The sequence below is a fragment of the Mobula hypostoma genome, chromosome 9, assembly GCF_963921235.1.
Source record: "Mobula hypostoma chromosome 9, sMobHyp1.1, whole genome shotgun sequence".
NCBI classification, from domain to species: Eukaryota; Metazoa; Chordata; class Chondrichthyes; order Myliobatiformes; family Myliobatidae; genus Mobula; species Mobula hypostoma.
In genome coordinates, this window is record NC_086105.1 from 42,373,923 (window position 1) to 42,389,734 (window position 15,812).

General features: G+C 45.2%; 1 protein-coding gene across 5 annotated transcripts in view; it reads right to left on the reverse strand.

The window, feature by feature from the left end:
* Window positions 1-15,812, reverse strand: part of pot1 (protection of telomeres 1 homolog) — a 355,041-nt gene that overhangs the window by 33,280 nt on the left and 305,949 nt on the right. For all 5 annotated transcript variants that reach the window (XM_063058161.1, XM_063058162.1, XM_063058159.1 and 2 more), the window contains one exon: window positions 1,458-1,639. In XM_063058161.1, coding sequence (XP_062914231.1) covers window positions 1,458-1,639 — 182 coding nt within the window. The remainder of the gene's footprint in view (window positions 1-1,457; window positions 1,640-15,812) is intronic.

Here is a 15,812-nt window from a genome sequence, read left to right on the forward strand (position 1 = left end):
ACTCAGCCCATCATGGAAACCAGGCTCCACTCCATGGATTCTTTTCACCTCCTTGATAAAGCAGCCAGCATCATCAAAAGATAACCCCCACCAAGAAATTCTCCATTCTTTCCCCTCCCATCCTGCAGAAGATACCAAGCCTGAAGGACGTAGGCTCAAGAACAACCTCTGTCCCACTGTTACAAGATTATTGAATGGTCTACACTTCTTGCCGCTTCAATAAAGCAGCCAAGATAATCAAAGACCACAGCCATCCTGGACGTTCTCTATCCTGCCCACTCCCATCAGGCAGTAGAGACAAAATCTTGAAAACACGGACCAACAGGCTGAAGGACAACCCCCATCTGGCTGTCATAAGAACTCTTGTATGTTAAAGATGAAATCTTATCATCACAGTCTGCCTTGTTAGAGCCTTGTGATTCATTGTCTGCCTGCATGGCACTTTCTCTGTAACTGTTACACTTTATTCTGCACTGTTACCACCTCGATGCGCAGCGCAGTGAAACGATCAGTATGGAGGATGTGCAAAGCAAAGGTTTTCTCTGTAGCTCAGTCCACGTGACAATAATAAACTGATTTACCCATTTGTGCAAACAGCAGCAATCCAGGTAGTGCTGCCATTTTCTCAGAGGAAGACTGATACTAGAAGGAGACACATAATAGACTATATCAGGTCCTCAATGGCCAGAGGTGCTCTATGTAGGAGGTACATGTTCAAATCATGCAATCTCTCACACCCAGTGCAACATGACAGAACAGCTCAGGACTGATGTGACAATAATTATATAAGGATATATAAAGGATCACATGACTGGCAGGCTGGGAGAAGCTCCTATCATTTTCCTGTCTTCTAGCAGCCAATAGGAGGTTATTTGTCATAAAAGCAGAGGGCACCAACTTTACCTGACTGGATAAAGACCAGAGGGAGATGAGGCTTTGTTAAAAGGTGCCAAGTTGCAATGGTGTGGATTTCATGAAGGAATCTGAATCAGCAGTGGTCTACACAAAGGAACTAAACAGATATTTGAAAGGGGAGACTAGAGGAACACAAACAGCAGAGTAACACACAGTGCTGTAGAAACTCAGCAGGTCAAGCAGCATCTACAGAGAGGAATAAACGGTTGACATCTTGGGTTGAGATACCTACTGTTTATTTCCCTCTATAGATGCTGCCTGTCCCATTGTGTTCCTCCACAATTTAGTGTGTTCCTTTAGATTCCAGCACCTGCAGTCTCTTGTCTTCACAAATGGCAGAGGGTGGTCTGGATCCTCTGACCTCTGTGTTATTGACCCAGCACAAAAACTTCCTAAAAAAACAGCACCAGGCACAAAGGGACCAACTGCTCTCCCACTGCAAGACTGGGTAACGAACATTCCAGCCCACCCCCTTTACCTGTGGGACAAAGAACACTGAGGAGCTTCACATTTTTCACCTGTCAACCTGCCCTGTAACTTACTGCTTCAGCCACTGAACGTCACTGCAGTCTGCTGGCAGCACCACTATCCCTCGTCCGTATGACGTGCCCCCATGAAGGTGGAATTCCATCTCTGGCCCTCCGTCCAGACTCTCGTCCCGCTTCTCGGCGCTGGCTGCTGTCAGCTTTGCGTGAATGTTGTGGATTTTCAGGTATGTTCCCAGCTGCAATGGTTTTGGAAAATAAACAACCATTATTCATGTTATTTTGCTCGGTTATCTGGTATTTGATATTCTGGTGATAAACTGAACTTAAGTCTAAATTCCCTTATCAATCCTATATGGTAATAAACGGTTCACTGCCAAACTTAACAAATGGAATAAAATATATACTTTACATTCAATCACAATCACGTCTATTATCACTGGTATATGTTATAAAATTTAGTGTTCTGTGGCAGCAGTAAAGTACAAGACATAAAAGTTACTGTAAGCTGAAAAAACGGTGCAAAAGAATAACAATGAGGTAGTGTTCATGAACCACTCTGAAATATGATTACGTACAGAAAAAGCTGCTCCTAAAACATTGAGTGTGAGTCTTTAGAATCCTGTACCCCCTAACCAATGGTAATAATGAGAAGAGGGCATGTTCCAGATAGTGTGGTCCTCAGTGATGGATCCCTCCTTCACTGCTTTTGAAGATGTCCTCAAAGGTGCAGATGCCCGTGCCCATGATGGCGCTGGCTGAGTTCAAACCCCTCTGCACCCTCTTTCAATCCAGCACACCAGGCTGTGATACAACCAGACCAGTGCTCTCCACTACACATCTATAGAAATTTGCTAGAATCTTTAATGCCATACCAAATTTCCTCAAAGTCCTAATGTAGTATCACTGTTGGTGCGCCTTCGTGATTCCTTCAATGTGTTGGACCTAGGAGGGAAGGTAGGCCTGGCAGGTGTAAGGGTTTCTTCTTTTATGTTACTGCTAAGGTGAATAAAATGGCTTCTCTGTACTGTTAACGGCTGAGACAGTGGTTCTCTATAGCAGCATGTTTGGATTATAATTAGTGATAACGGGACTTGTATTCATTTGCTAACCAATTGGGATAGACGTTATTCTTTCTGTCTGTGTGAAAGCTGTTAGTTTGCGCGGGATTGGAGGAGAAGGCGCGAGGAGGATGAAGAGAGAAGACGTGGCTTGAGGAGACGGTTGCCGGACCCGCTGGGCCTGGGCTCGGGGCAGGAGCTCAGGGGCCGACTAGCGAAGGAGGATCAGCAAAAGAGAATCCGTGAGCTCCAACGTTTGTGCACTGGACATATTTATGAGACTATTGGCGCCTTTTATTTGTTTTCCTTTTCTTTTGTTTCTCTACTAACCCCATACTTAAATATAAAATCTTAATTGTTTAACCGCACATTGTGGACTGAATGTTATTTCGGAGCTCTGATGTCACACAGGGGACACAAGGCACAGCGTCCACCCAAACAAGAGTGCTAAAGTTTGGTTGGGGAGGGGGAGCCAACCCCGAGACCATACCACTAGACGCAATGAGTCTTACGCAGGGTATTGAAATCCAGTGCTGACCAACTGGCTGGATCATTTAAGGACATCCTCAGCACCTCAGCGCTGCCACCTGCTTCAAAAGGGCATCAGTCACAGACCGAAGACAGCAAGTCCGGATGGTGAGGCCTGATGAACAAGGCCTTAGGGTCTGCAAGTCCGTGCCAGGTACTGGAGGCTGGAGGCTCAGAGGCAACCTGTCCTGGGGTTGGACACCTCTCTGTGAGTGAGTGGTGGGGCGGGGGTGGCTGGAAGGGATAAAAGGGGCTGTTTTGGTGTTGTTGTGCTGAACATTGTGCGCATACTATGTTGGCACCATAGTGAGTGGCAAAATTTGCAGGCTACCCCCAACACAACCTTGGGTGTGCTGGTTGTTAATGCAAACAACACATTTCACTGCATGTTTCAATGTACATGTGAAAAATAAATAAATCTGAATCTGGATATTCTCTGTAAACTCATTTCTCCAAGTGTTTACACATATCTGAGGGGGAATTTTAGTTACCACAACATTATGCCCCCAACAGATAATGGGGGAGGGAATGCATTTGAAGAGGAAGAAGGTGACTTTTCTATGGGGAACTGGAGAAGAGGAATGGAGCAAGTCACATTGAATGGCCAGGCAGGCTTCAGATACCTAGAGGCCCAACTCCTACTCCTATTTCCTCCGCGACCTGGAAGGTCGGATCCTTTGATTGACGAACTTGCTAAATATCATTTCATAGTTTCGTTATCAGCTCCAGATTATTAATCACTCCTTCGACACTTAAATGTTTTTAGACTGAATAGTGAGCCAGATAGAGACATTTATTTTGTTGAGGAAGAGGATATCCAGGCGCAGCTGGTAGGGTTGCCACCTCATGGCTCCACTGGTCCAAGTTTAATCCTGCCCATCGGCACTGTCTGTGTGGAGTCTGCATGCTTCTAGAGAGTCACACAGTAGGGAAGCAAGTCCTTCAGCTCAGCTGGTCCAGTGCAGCCTGTGTTACCTAGTGAGCTAGCCCCACCTGCCCATGTACTTACCTAGATGGCTTTTGAATGTTACTAATGTGGCTGCCCGAGCCATTATTTCTGGCAGCTCATTCCAAGTGCACACCACACCGTGTGAAGAAGCTGCCCCTAATGTCCCTTTCAAATTTCTGGCCTCTGATGCCCTCGATTTTAGCACCCTCGCCCCTGGGAAAAAGGCGATGTGCTTTCACCATATCTCTGCCCCTCATGAGATAAAATATAGCTCTGACTTTCTCTGTGACTGTGTGGGGTTTGCCCCTAGATGCTCTGGTTTTCTCCCACATCCCAAAGGCGCGTGGGCTGGTAGGTCAATTGGCAGCTGTGAATTGCCTTTCATTAACGTGTATGACTGGCTGAATTTGGGTGAAGCTAATGGGGGAGCTAAAACAGGATTAACGCAAATGGGGTGCTTGATAGTCAGCACAGACCCTGAGGGAGAAAGGGCACGTTTCCTTTCTGTACGACTCTATCAGGATATTACTGAAGTATTAAATGTACTTTCTGGATCTGCCTTCAGAGAGGAAGTGGATGGTGTTGTTATATTGAGAGGTAGTTGAGGACGTGGCCCACCAGAGTGTATAGAGAAGACTTGCTTGTAGGTCCCCCACCCATGTTGGAATACTTCCTGTGTTACTGAAAACAGCAATAGTTGCAAAATGGGAGGAAATGGTCACAATCTTTCAATCGTCCAAGGACAGAGGGGTAAGGATATAGAGTGCCTCATGGTGCAGCACTACAGAAGAAAAGGGGCTGGGATAAAATAAGAAGCCACAGCCACCAAGTTCAACACCGATGGCAGGAAAACTATACAAACCATTCAGAGAAAAGGTGAAAGCACACACTCAGCCATTCAGGAACAGCTTCTTCCCTTCTGCCATCCAATTCTTAAATGGACATTGAACCCGTGAACACTACCTCACCTTTTTAATATATTTTATTTCTGTGTTTTGCATGATTTTTAAGCTATTCGGTATACATATACTGTAATTGATTGACTTGTTTATTACTATTATTTTATTATATTTTTCTTTCTATATTATCTATTGCATTGAACTGCTGCTAAGTTAACAAATTTCACAACACATACCGGTGATAATAAATCTGATTCTGATTCTAAACATTGTAGATATAAAGCTGAGCACCATCCCTTCCAGAGCATCCCGAGGGGCTTCACGGAGAATGAAATATCACTAACGGCGACCACACTTCAAAGCGGCAGGAGGCAGCACAGTCATGCTTACTCAGCAAGCTCCCACAGATCGCATTGTAATGAGGTACAAATAACCACTTCGCTTCAGAAATAGTGGGTGAATATAAACATTAGGCCAGGTCCACGAGACCGGAGCTACAGGAGCAGAATTTGGCCATTTGGCCCATCAAGTTTGCTCCACCATTTCATCATGGCAGATCCATTTCCCTCTCAGCCCCAATCTCCTGCCTTCTCCCCTGACCAATCAAGAATCTATCAACCCCTGCCTTAAATTACCCATTGACTTGGCCTCAACAGCTGCCTGAGGTGACGAGTTCCACAGATTCACCACTCTGACCAAAGAAGTTCCTCCTCAACTCTATTCCAAGTGGACATCCCTTTTGTGAGGTTGTGCCCTCTGGTCCTGGACTCCTCTCACGATGGATAAGACTCCTTCCCTTCCTCAAAGTAGCTCCAAGGAGCATGTCACATTACCCTCTAATGCAGTTTAATTGATCAAGAGATGTGAGCATGGACGTGTGAAAGACAAGCCATGTCTGACTAAGGATCGATTTCCTTTGAAGTGACAGAAGGGACTGAAGTGTGCTGGAGCTGCTGCATATATGGATTTGTTCAGGGCACCCAATGGCGAAGACTTATTAAAAGAAAACCAGTGAATGATGCGCGCTATGAAACTGGGTAGTGTCAGCAGGCAAAGAATGGAGGTGGCTGACTTCAGAAGCAACTGTGGGAAATACTCTGTGGGTGTAAGAAGCAGCATTATCAGGTTCAAATTTATTGTCGTGGGCATACGTACACCAAGTATCAATGCCATGAAAATTGGCTTTTTCCAGCAGCAGTGCAGTACATTCTATACAAATTACACCAAACTTAAATAATATACAGCTTGCATGGCCATAAACAAAGTGGCAACTTGAGGGAAATACAGTCCATGGTTGAGTTCAAGTTTCTCAGTGTGATTCACGAACCATAGGGTTTGAGGGTCCGCACAACATTGTGGGCTGAAGGGCCTGTGTAATGTGCTGTATGTTCTATGTAGCCTATAGGCAGTGGAGAAGAAGCTGTTGTTGAACCTGAAGCTGTGGGTCTTTAAGTTTTCGGGTAAGGTTTCCAGACGAGTATAAGCAGAAGGCGATGACGGAGGCTGAAAGCTGAGGTGGGCTGGCCAGAGAAGGAGCAGAGTGACAAGGCCGGGAGGCAGAGCGGGGTTGCTGGTGGGATCACCAGAGTGATGGGGGTGGGCCTGAATGACATCGTTGCTGTGGTGAAGCACAGCAGATTAGATCACTGCGGAGAAAGGCAAGTAATGCACCCCAGGAATGAAAAGGTACGATGTCTGGGTGAGCAGCAAGACCTTTGGCCCGTAGTTTTTGTCCTTCAAAGTGGCAGAGCAAGCTCTGAGCATCTGTGTTGGAAAACTTACACTGTGCCAGCTAGGTCACCGTGGGCAACTCTGAGCACTGGAAAATGGACCAGGTTCAGGAATGGACCTGAGGCCATACACTAGATTTCTCCCAAAATGCAGGAGATTCAGTTAAAACCAGAGTTAAGAATATTATTTCTGGAACAGACCCTCGAGCAGGGCTCCCAACCTTTCTTACGCTGTGCACCAATACCATTAAGCAAGGGGGCCATGGACTCCAGATAGAACCCCTGCCCTACAGACCTTCAGCCTGACCAGGATTTTGACGAAAGAGGAGAATTAACCAGATTTAAATGTATTAGCAAAACATCAGCCTTAGCATCACAGTGAAAGATCTTCAATTTATCTGGAAGGTCTAATTCCATCAATAATTGTCCAGAAGGCTAAGGAAAATGAAGAAAGATAAGACCACACACGAATGACCTTTCAAACAATCTCAAAGCTGCTCCATTGACCCTCAGTATCCTCGACAAAGTAAAACCACCCTGGCCAGGTAATGCTGTGACCTCAGCATGAATTATCTCCCAAACACAAACTCACTGCCAAGCAATTTTAACTCATAGGATTTAATGATGTAATCAAAGTGAAACCAACCATCAATAACTTGGCATCTGTCATTTACTTTCATTACCAAACATTTACTTTGAGAGGTCCTTTGAGAAAATCTGCAGTGAATGTCAAAGATACTTATCCGCCTAAATTTATCATTAATTCAGTCAAATTCTTGTAATCAACTGCATAAAGAAGCCTGTTTAAATACAATACAAAAATACACAAGGGCCCACATTAGCTCAATCACAGGCCCATTTAAAAGGATTACCATCAATTCATGGTTGCTCTCAATTATAAATTATAACAGCATTCTCATTAACAAAAATAAACTCGGTTCCATGTAATGTTCAGCCAAGTGTGGTGGATTTGAAAAACTTCCTTGCTTTGATTACTTGGAGGAGTTCCTGAATACTGAACAGCGAACAGCAGGATATGCTGTGGGAAGACACAGACCGTTGTCTACTGTCACCCTGGGGATAGAGTGGGGGGGGGGGGGTCGATGAAACAGACCATTGTCTACTCTCACCCTGGGGATGGAGTGGGGGGGGGTCGATGAAACAGACCGTTGTCTACTCTCACCCTGGGGATGGAGTGGGGGAGGGAGGTCGATGAAACAGACCGTTGTCTACTCTCACCCTGAGGATGAATTGGGGGGGGGGGTCGATGAAACAGACCGTTGTCTACTCTCACCCTGGGGATGAATTGGGGGGGGGTCGATGAAACAGACCGTTGTCTACTCTCACCCTGGGGATGGAGTGGGGAGGGGGGAATGACACAGACCCTGGGGATGGAGTGGGGGGGGGTCAATGACACAGACCCTGGGGATGGAGTTGGGAGGGAGAGAAGAAGCGTGGGTTAACTAGTACAGTAATTCTCAGGAATGGTGAAGAATCTGAATTGACTTTATTTCTTATATCCTTCAGATATGCGAGGAGTAAAAATCTTTATGTTACATCTCTCTCTGGATGTGCATTGTACAAATTATAGTAATTTGTAATAAATAGCATGTACAGTAAGATATATATCAGAACTGTCAATATAGTTTAGAAATACAATTGTGTCAATGTGAATTAATCAGTCTGATGGCCTGAGGGGGGGGAGGAGAGACAGAGATGGAGGGGGAGGAGAGGGGGCAGGGGGAGGAGAGGGGGGAGGGGGAGGGGAGAGAGGGGGAGGGAGAGGGGAGAGGGGAGAGGGAATGTGTGTGTGTGTGTGTGTGTGTGTGTGTGTGTGTGTGAGGGAGAGAGAGATAGAGAGATACAGAGAGATAGATAAAGAGAGAGAGAGAGAGAGAGAGTGAGAGAGACAGACAGACAGAGACAGACACAAACAGAGACGGAGTGGGAGGGAGAGATGAATAATGCACCCTGGTAATGAATAAGCATAATTGTGTGAGTGAGCAGCAAGATTTTTGGCCGATAGTTTTAGTCTTCTGGTCCTGTGGGTGCATTTGTCTGTGCACATTCTACCTGGGTACTTGTCCAAGTGTGTGAGTGAGTGTGTGTCTGTGAGTCTGAGTGTCTGTAGGTAGTGATCGAGTTAAAACCAGGCATTTTATAAAGTGATCACTCAACCTGCATTCGGTTTCCCCCAATTTAGAGGAAGTCACACTGTGAACATCGAATGCAGTAAGCAAATTGAAAAACGTGCAAGTGAATCAATCACTGCTTCAACTGCTGAGACCGTCTGGGCTCCTGGATAGTTGGAAGGGAAGAGCTAAAATAACAAGAGATGCAGCCACATGAGATCGCTCTTTGCTACGGCTCCATGGGGCTCCCTCTCAGATCTCTTAGTGAGTATTAGTGAAAGATGACCATCACTTTGGTCCTGCCTGCAAATGATACTCAATGCCTCTGCTTCACCAATATTCTTCACGTTTTAAAAATGACTACTGAGTCATTGCTTATCCGAGGAAAAATCACCCAACCTGTAATTTACAATTACAATTTACTGTAATTCAGGTTTTTTTCTGTATATTTATTTATCAAGTATTTCATTGTACTGCTGTAGTAAGGTTAACAAATTTCAAGACATATGCCAGTGATATTAAACTTGATTCTGATTCTGACATAGGAGACAGGAGTACCAACAAGGGGTCATTAAACGCAATACAACCAACCGCCAGCAGAGGTCACTAGAGACCTACATATCAGCCACTGCTTTTACAGTAACTCAACCAGAACTTATAGCAGTTGTAACTAATGGCGAACAAGTCATGTTCAATTAGAAAAGGAAAGGGGAGCGTGGGATAAGAAAAAACTACTTACAAAAATCATTTAATGCATTGTGTTCCATCTAATTATCTTGAAAATCAAATACATTCTCAGTCTGGGAGTGTTGGATTAATTACAATCAAGTTCACTTACCAAGGGTGTGATATGAATTCAAAGTAAAGTTCAAAGTAAATTTATTATCAAAATACGTACATGTCACCAGAAACTAACCTGAGATTCATTTTCGTGCAGGCATTCACAGTAGAACAAAGAAATACAATTGAATCAATGAAAAACTACACGACTGTCAACCAATGTGCAAAAGAAGACAAACTATGCAAATAAAAACAAAAGAAACGAGTAATAAATTACATTGAGAAAATGAGTTGTAGAGTCCAGAGGTTGTGGTGACTTAAAGTTGTCCATGCTGGTTCAGGAGCCTGTTTGGTTGAAGGGTAACTATTCCTGAACCTAGTGGTGCAGGACCTATGGCTCCTGTCCCTCAGCAACCCATGTCTCCAATACAAACACAGACACACACATTCACACGCACACCAGAGTATGTCTTTTCTACGTAGCATTTAAGGGCTAATTTCATTACACTACCTCCACGTTACAGTACCTCCATGAGTCAAGACTCATGGTGATCACTAGTAACTAGAATGGCAGTCCGTTTCATTTCCTGTCGCTGGAGAACTTCATTATTTTGCTGCCAGGAATTCATTAACAACAATCAGATAGGAGTAGAAGGCCATTTGGCCTTTCGATCCTCCTTCACCATTCAAGAGTATGACTGACCTTCCACCTTTGTGCCTTTTTGTACCATATCCGTAAGTCCCCTGATTCCCTGAACACCCAGAAATCCATCAGCTCAGTTTTAATTAATTCAGTATCTGAGCTTGTTAAACAGCCATCAAAGAGTTAACAAACTCAACTCGATACGTTTGCTCTATTTCTCTTTCCACAGATGATGCCTGACTGGCTGAATATTACCAGCTCTTAGTAAGTTTATTACGGCTCCTTTAAAGAAGGACTGAGAGCACGTCTCAGCTTTCAGCAGCTGGACAGAGCCTGGCCCAAGGAGGACTTCCAATGACGTTGCACAGTGTGGTTCTAGCGGCCTCTGTTGGCTCGAGGTTGTGTTTCAACCAAAGCAGCGAGCGTCACCTCACCACTCAACTCAGTGAGTACATCACACCAGTTAAATGCATAATTTCAGTTTGTAATCTCTCATCCAGCCCACCGTTCCCCTTGGGAACATGGAGAGGAAGACAAGCCCATTCAGATGCAAGCACAAAGTTAAGCTTCAGAAGTCAATTCTATGAAATTTGGATTCCACGGGGAGGATGTAGAGGCGAGAATTTGCTGGCATTGGAGAGCGTACAGTGGAGGTTCATGAGAATTACTCTGGGAATGAAAGGGTTAACATATGAGGAGCATGTGATGGCTCTGGGTCTGAAGTTCAGAAGAATGAGGGGGATTCTCATTGAAACTTATCAAATATTGGAAGGCCTAGACAGAGTGAATATGGAGAGGATGTTTCCTACAGTGGGGGAGTCTAGGACCCGAGGGCACCACCTGAGAATAGAGGGACGTCCATTTAGGACAAGGAAGCCGAGGAAATTATTTAACCAGAGGGTGGCGAATCTGCAGAATTTGTTGCCACAGACGGCTGTGGAGGCCATATCACTGGGTATATTTAAAGCAGAAGTTGATAGGTTCTTGATTAGTAAGGGTAACAGGTTACGGGGAGAAGGCAAGAGAATGGGGCTGAGAAGGATAATAAATCACCCATGATAGAATGGCAGACCAGACTCAATGGGCCGAATGGCCTTATTCTGCTCCGATGTCTTATGGTCTCTAGGACCTGTGTTAACGGGAGAGGTTGCAGAAGCTAGGATTCTATTCCTTGGAGCTGAGGAGACTTAAAGGTGTGCTGATAGGAAGGTGCGGGGTGAATAGACAGTGTTATCATAGGGAAAGGGAATCAAGAACTAGGTTTAAGATGGGAGGAGGAAGATTGAAAAGGAATCCAAGGGACAACTTCTGTAGCAAGGGGGTGATGAGTACATGGAATGAGCTGTAAGAAGTGTACAATACTGGGTATAGTAACAATACATCAAAGACAGTTGTACAGGTACATGGATGGGAAAGGTTAAAGGGGTACGGGTAAAATGCAGGCAAATGGGTCTAGCTTTGATGGCCATCTTGTTCAGCGTGGACCAGATGGGCTGAAGAACCTCTTTTGGTGTTGTAGGACTCTGTGACTATAATTGATCCTACACGGTCTTGCCTGGTTCTGCCTGCTTGACGCCGACTGTCACCCCTTCACCCCACCTCTGCTGCTGAGGCCATTACCCCAGCTCAGCCCTTTGTCCCCTGAGGATCTCAGCCCCTCCGAAGCTCTCCGGCCTAAAACTAAATGGCTGGTGGTGCCACACGTGAAGGCACTGGAGGCAGGGACTGGAGTGATTCCTGCTGTGCTTTCCTGCGTCCGACACACACAAAATGCTGGAGCAGCAAAGCATTGTTGCTTACTATTGGGCGGCACAGTAGCGCAGTGGTTAGCACAACGCTATTACAACCCGGGGCGTTCCAGGGTTCAGAGTTCAATTCCGGCGCCATTCTGTAAGGAGTCTCCGAGTGCCCACCCCATGGAATGGGTGGGCTTTCCCTGGGTGTTCCCACTTCCTCTCACAGTCTCAGGATGTACCAGGTCGGTTAACTGGTCTTTGCAAGTTGTTCCGTGATTAGGTTAGGGTTAACTGGGGTTGTAGGGTGGCATGGCTCGAAAGGCTGCAAGGGCCTATCCCCCCGCTGTATCGCTAAGTAGATAAAATAATGGCAAGAGGTTCTGCGGATGCTGGAAATCCAGAGCAACACACTCAAAATGTGGGAGAAACTCAGCCGGTCAGATGACACCTATGGAGGGGAATATGCAGACGACATCTTGGGACAAAAACCCTTCATCAGGACTGGAAGGGAGGGGGGAAGAAGCCTGAATAAGGAGGCGGGGGAGGGGAAGGAGGTCAAACTGTCAGGTGATATGTGAAACTCAGAGGGGCAAGGTGGGTAGATGGTTTGGGAGAGGGGGGATGAGGTAAGAAGCTGGAAGGAGATAGATGGAAGAGGTGAAGGGAATCTGGAGAGGACAGTGGGCCATGGGAGAAAGGGAAAGAGGACGATGAAAGAGGAAAGAGGATGATTTGGTTTCCTGTGTCTGACTGTGTGCCAGTTCTTGCTCATGTGGTTCAACAGAGGGCGACAGAGCTGCACGATGAATACCGAATCGGTCCCTGTCTCTCTGCCCCTCCGAACTTTTCTCTACCCCAGTGCATTCTCCAAAGCCTTCTGAACTCCAACCCATCTCCCTCTGCCCTTCCCAGCCCCCCACCCCCACGGCCGAGTGAACCATGGTGCTGAAGCCATAGAGAGGGGCTGCACCCCTGGAAGGTAAACAAGGCAGTCTGCTTCAGTCAGCTCTGTCCTTTGTCATGAATAGGACACCACGGCAGTTCAAAGGGAGCACATTCAGCCCTTTGGGTCTGTACCTAACCCATATGACTACCCCACTGGAATTAAACAAGAAGTAAGGCATTACTAGCAGTTTGTGATCTGTTTGAAGAAACAGGTCCAAAATGTACATTTCGTCAGCACAAGAGTCCAGTTGTGCCAGTAACTGCAGAGAAGGAAGAAATTCAATGCAGAACACCGAGTGGGAGAAACTATTTAATCCCTCGAACATGCTGCACTTTCACTAAGACTGTGTCTGTCTTTCTGTCCCAGCACTTCCTGACTATCCCTGTATCCCTGATTCCTCTAATACCCACAAATTCATTCTTTGGAACTGACTGAGCCGTCAGTCCGATGGTGATTTCACATGGAAAACCAACAGGAGGGGATCGATCAGGGCCAAGCCCATCGCTTCTGCTCTCCTCATGTCAACGCTTCAAAGCAAAACTGATCTCACACACCCAAATACACATACGTACACACACATATACACATGCATACACACACAGACATTGGTAGGAACACACTTGCACATACAGTACATACATACCCATCTACACACACATATGCATATACATACATACTGATCTACACATACATGCATATACATACATACCCATCTACACATACACATGCATATACATACATACCCATCTACACATACACATGCATATACATACATACCCATCTACACATACATATGCATATACATACACAGGTGGTATAGGTAGACACACAAGCATTCAAACAGTATTCCCAGATCACTGCAAGATTGACGGACGGTCCTTACTGAGTTCCGAAGAGTTTCTATGACAGTAAACTGACCAGCTGACAAACAGTCCTTACTGAGTTTCGGAGAGTTACCATGACAGTAAACTGCCCAGCTGACAAACAGTACTACTGAGATTCAAAGAGTTACTATGACAGTAAACCGACTAGCTGACGAACAGTCATTACTGAGGTACTAAGAGTTACCATGACAATAACCTGACCAAATGTCAAAGAGTTCTTCCCGAGGTTCAGAGTTAATCAAGACAGTAAACTGACCAGCTGTCAAAAAGTCCTTTCTGAAGTTCAAAGAGTTAACTGGGCCAAAAACTGACCAGCTGACAAATGTCCTTACCGAGGTTTGAAGAGTTACCATGGCCATGAACTGACCAGCTGATTAAAGAAACGCTGCAAAATGAACAAATGTACGCTAGGCTGTTTTCAGAACACCAATTCACTTTCAGAATATTCAGTGAAAACCCAGCCAGAAATCATCAGGTGTGGTGATATATGCCTATCAGCTCAACAACACCTCTGTTAGACCATTCTTTATTGGATATAGTTTGCATCAGTCTTCACTGTGGAAGACATTAACAGTACGGTGGAAGTTCCAGGTGTCAGGGGTCATCAAGTGTGTGAAGTTACCATAACTAAAGAGAAGGTTTTTTAGATTATGAGGACACTCAGTCTTGGGAAACCTAAATGACTGAAGGTAGATAAGCCACCTGGGCCAGATGGACGACACCCCAGGGTCATGAAAGAGGTGGCTGAAGAGATTGTGGAGGCATTAGTAAAGATAGATTCAAGAATGGTTCCTGAAGACAGGAAGATTGCAAATGTCAATCCATACTTCAGGAAGGGAGAGAGGCAGAAGAATGTAAACTATAGGCCAGTTAGTCTGACCTCAGTGGTTGGGAAAATGTTGATGTTGATTATTAAGGATGAGGTCTCAGGGTACTTGGAGGCACATGATAAAATAGGCCGTAGTCAGCATGGTTTCCTCAAATCTGTTGGAATTTTCTGAAGAAATAACAAGCAGGATTAACAAAGGAGAATAGGTTGATGTCGTGTACTTCGATTTTCAGAAAGCCTTTGGCAAGAGGCCACACATGAGGCTACTTAACAAGCCATGAGCCCATGGTATTACAAGGAAGATTCTACTATGGATAAAGCAGTGACTGAAGGGCAGGAGGCAAGGAGTGGGAACAAAGGGAGCCTTTTCTGGTTGGCAGCCAGTGATTAATGGTGTTCCACAGGGGTTTGTGTTGGGATTGATTCTTTTTACATTATATGTGAATGATTTGGATGATGGAATTGTTACAACATTTGCAGACGATATGAAGATAGGTGGAGGGGAAGGTAGTTTGAGGAGGTAAACAAGCTACAGAAAGGCTTAGACAGATTAGGAGAATGGGCAAATAAATGGCAGATGGAATACAATGTTGGGAAGTGTATGGTCATGCATTTTGGTAGAAGAAATGGAAGGGTTGACTATTTTCTAAGTGGAGAGAAAATACAAATAACTGAGCTGCAAAGGAACTTGGGAGTCCCTGTACAGGATTCCCTAAGGGTTAACTTGCAGGTTGAGTCTCTGGTGAGGAAGGCAAATGCAATATTCACCTTCATTTCAAGAGGACTAGAATATAAAAGCAAGGTTGTAATGTTGAGACTTTATAAAGCACTGCTAAGGCCTCACTTGGAGTATTCTGAGCAGGTTTGTGCCCCTTATCTTAGTTAAAATGTGCTGAAACTGGAAATGATTCCTGGATTGAATGACTTGTCATATGAAGAGTGTTTGATGGCTCTGGGCCTGTATTCACTAGAATTCAGAAGAACAAGGGGTGACCTCATTGAAACCTATCAAACAGTGAAAGGCCTTGTTAGAGTGGATGTGGACAGGATGTCCCCTATGGTGGGAGTGTCTAAGACCAGAGGACACAGCTTCAGAAAGAGGGCTGTCCTTCTTAAACAGGGATGTGGAGGAATCTCTGTTGCCAGAGAGTAGTGAATCTGTGGAACTCTTTACCTCAGACAGCTATGGAGGCCAAGTCTTTTTGTATATTTAAGGGCAAGGTTGATAGATTCTTGATTGGTCAGGGCATGAAGGGATACAGGGAGAAAGCAGGAGATTGGGGCTGAGGGAAACA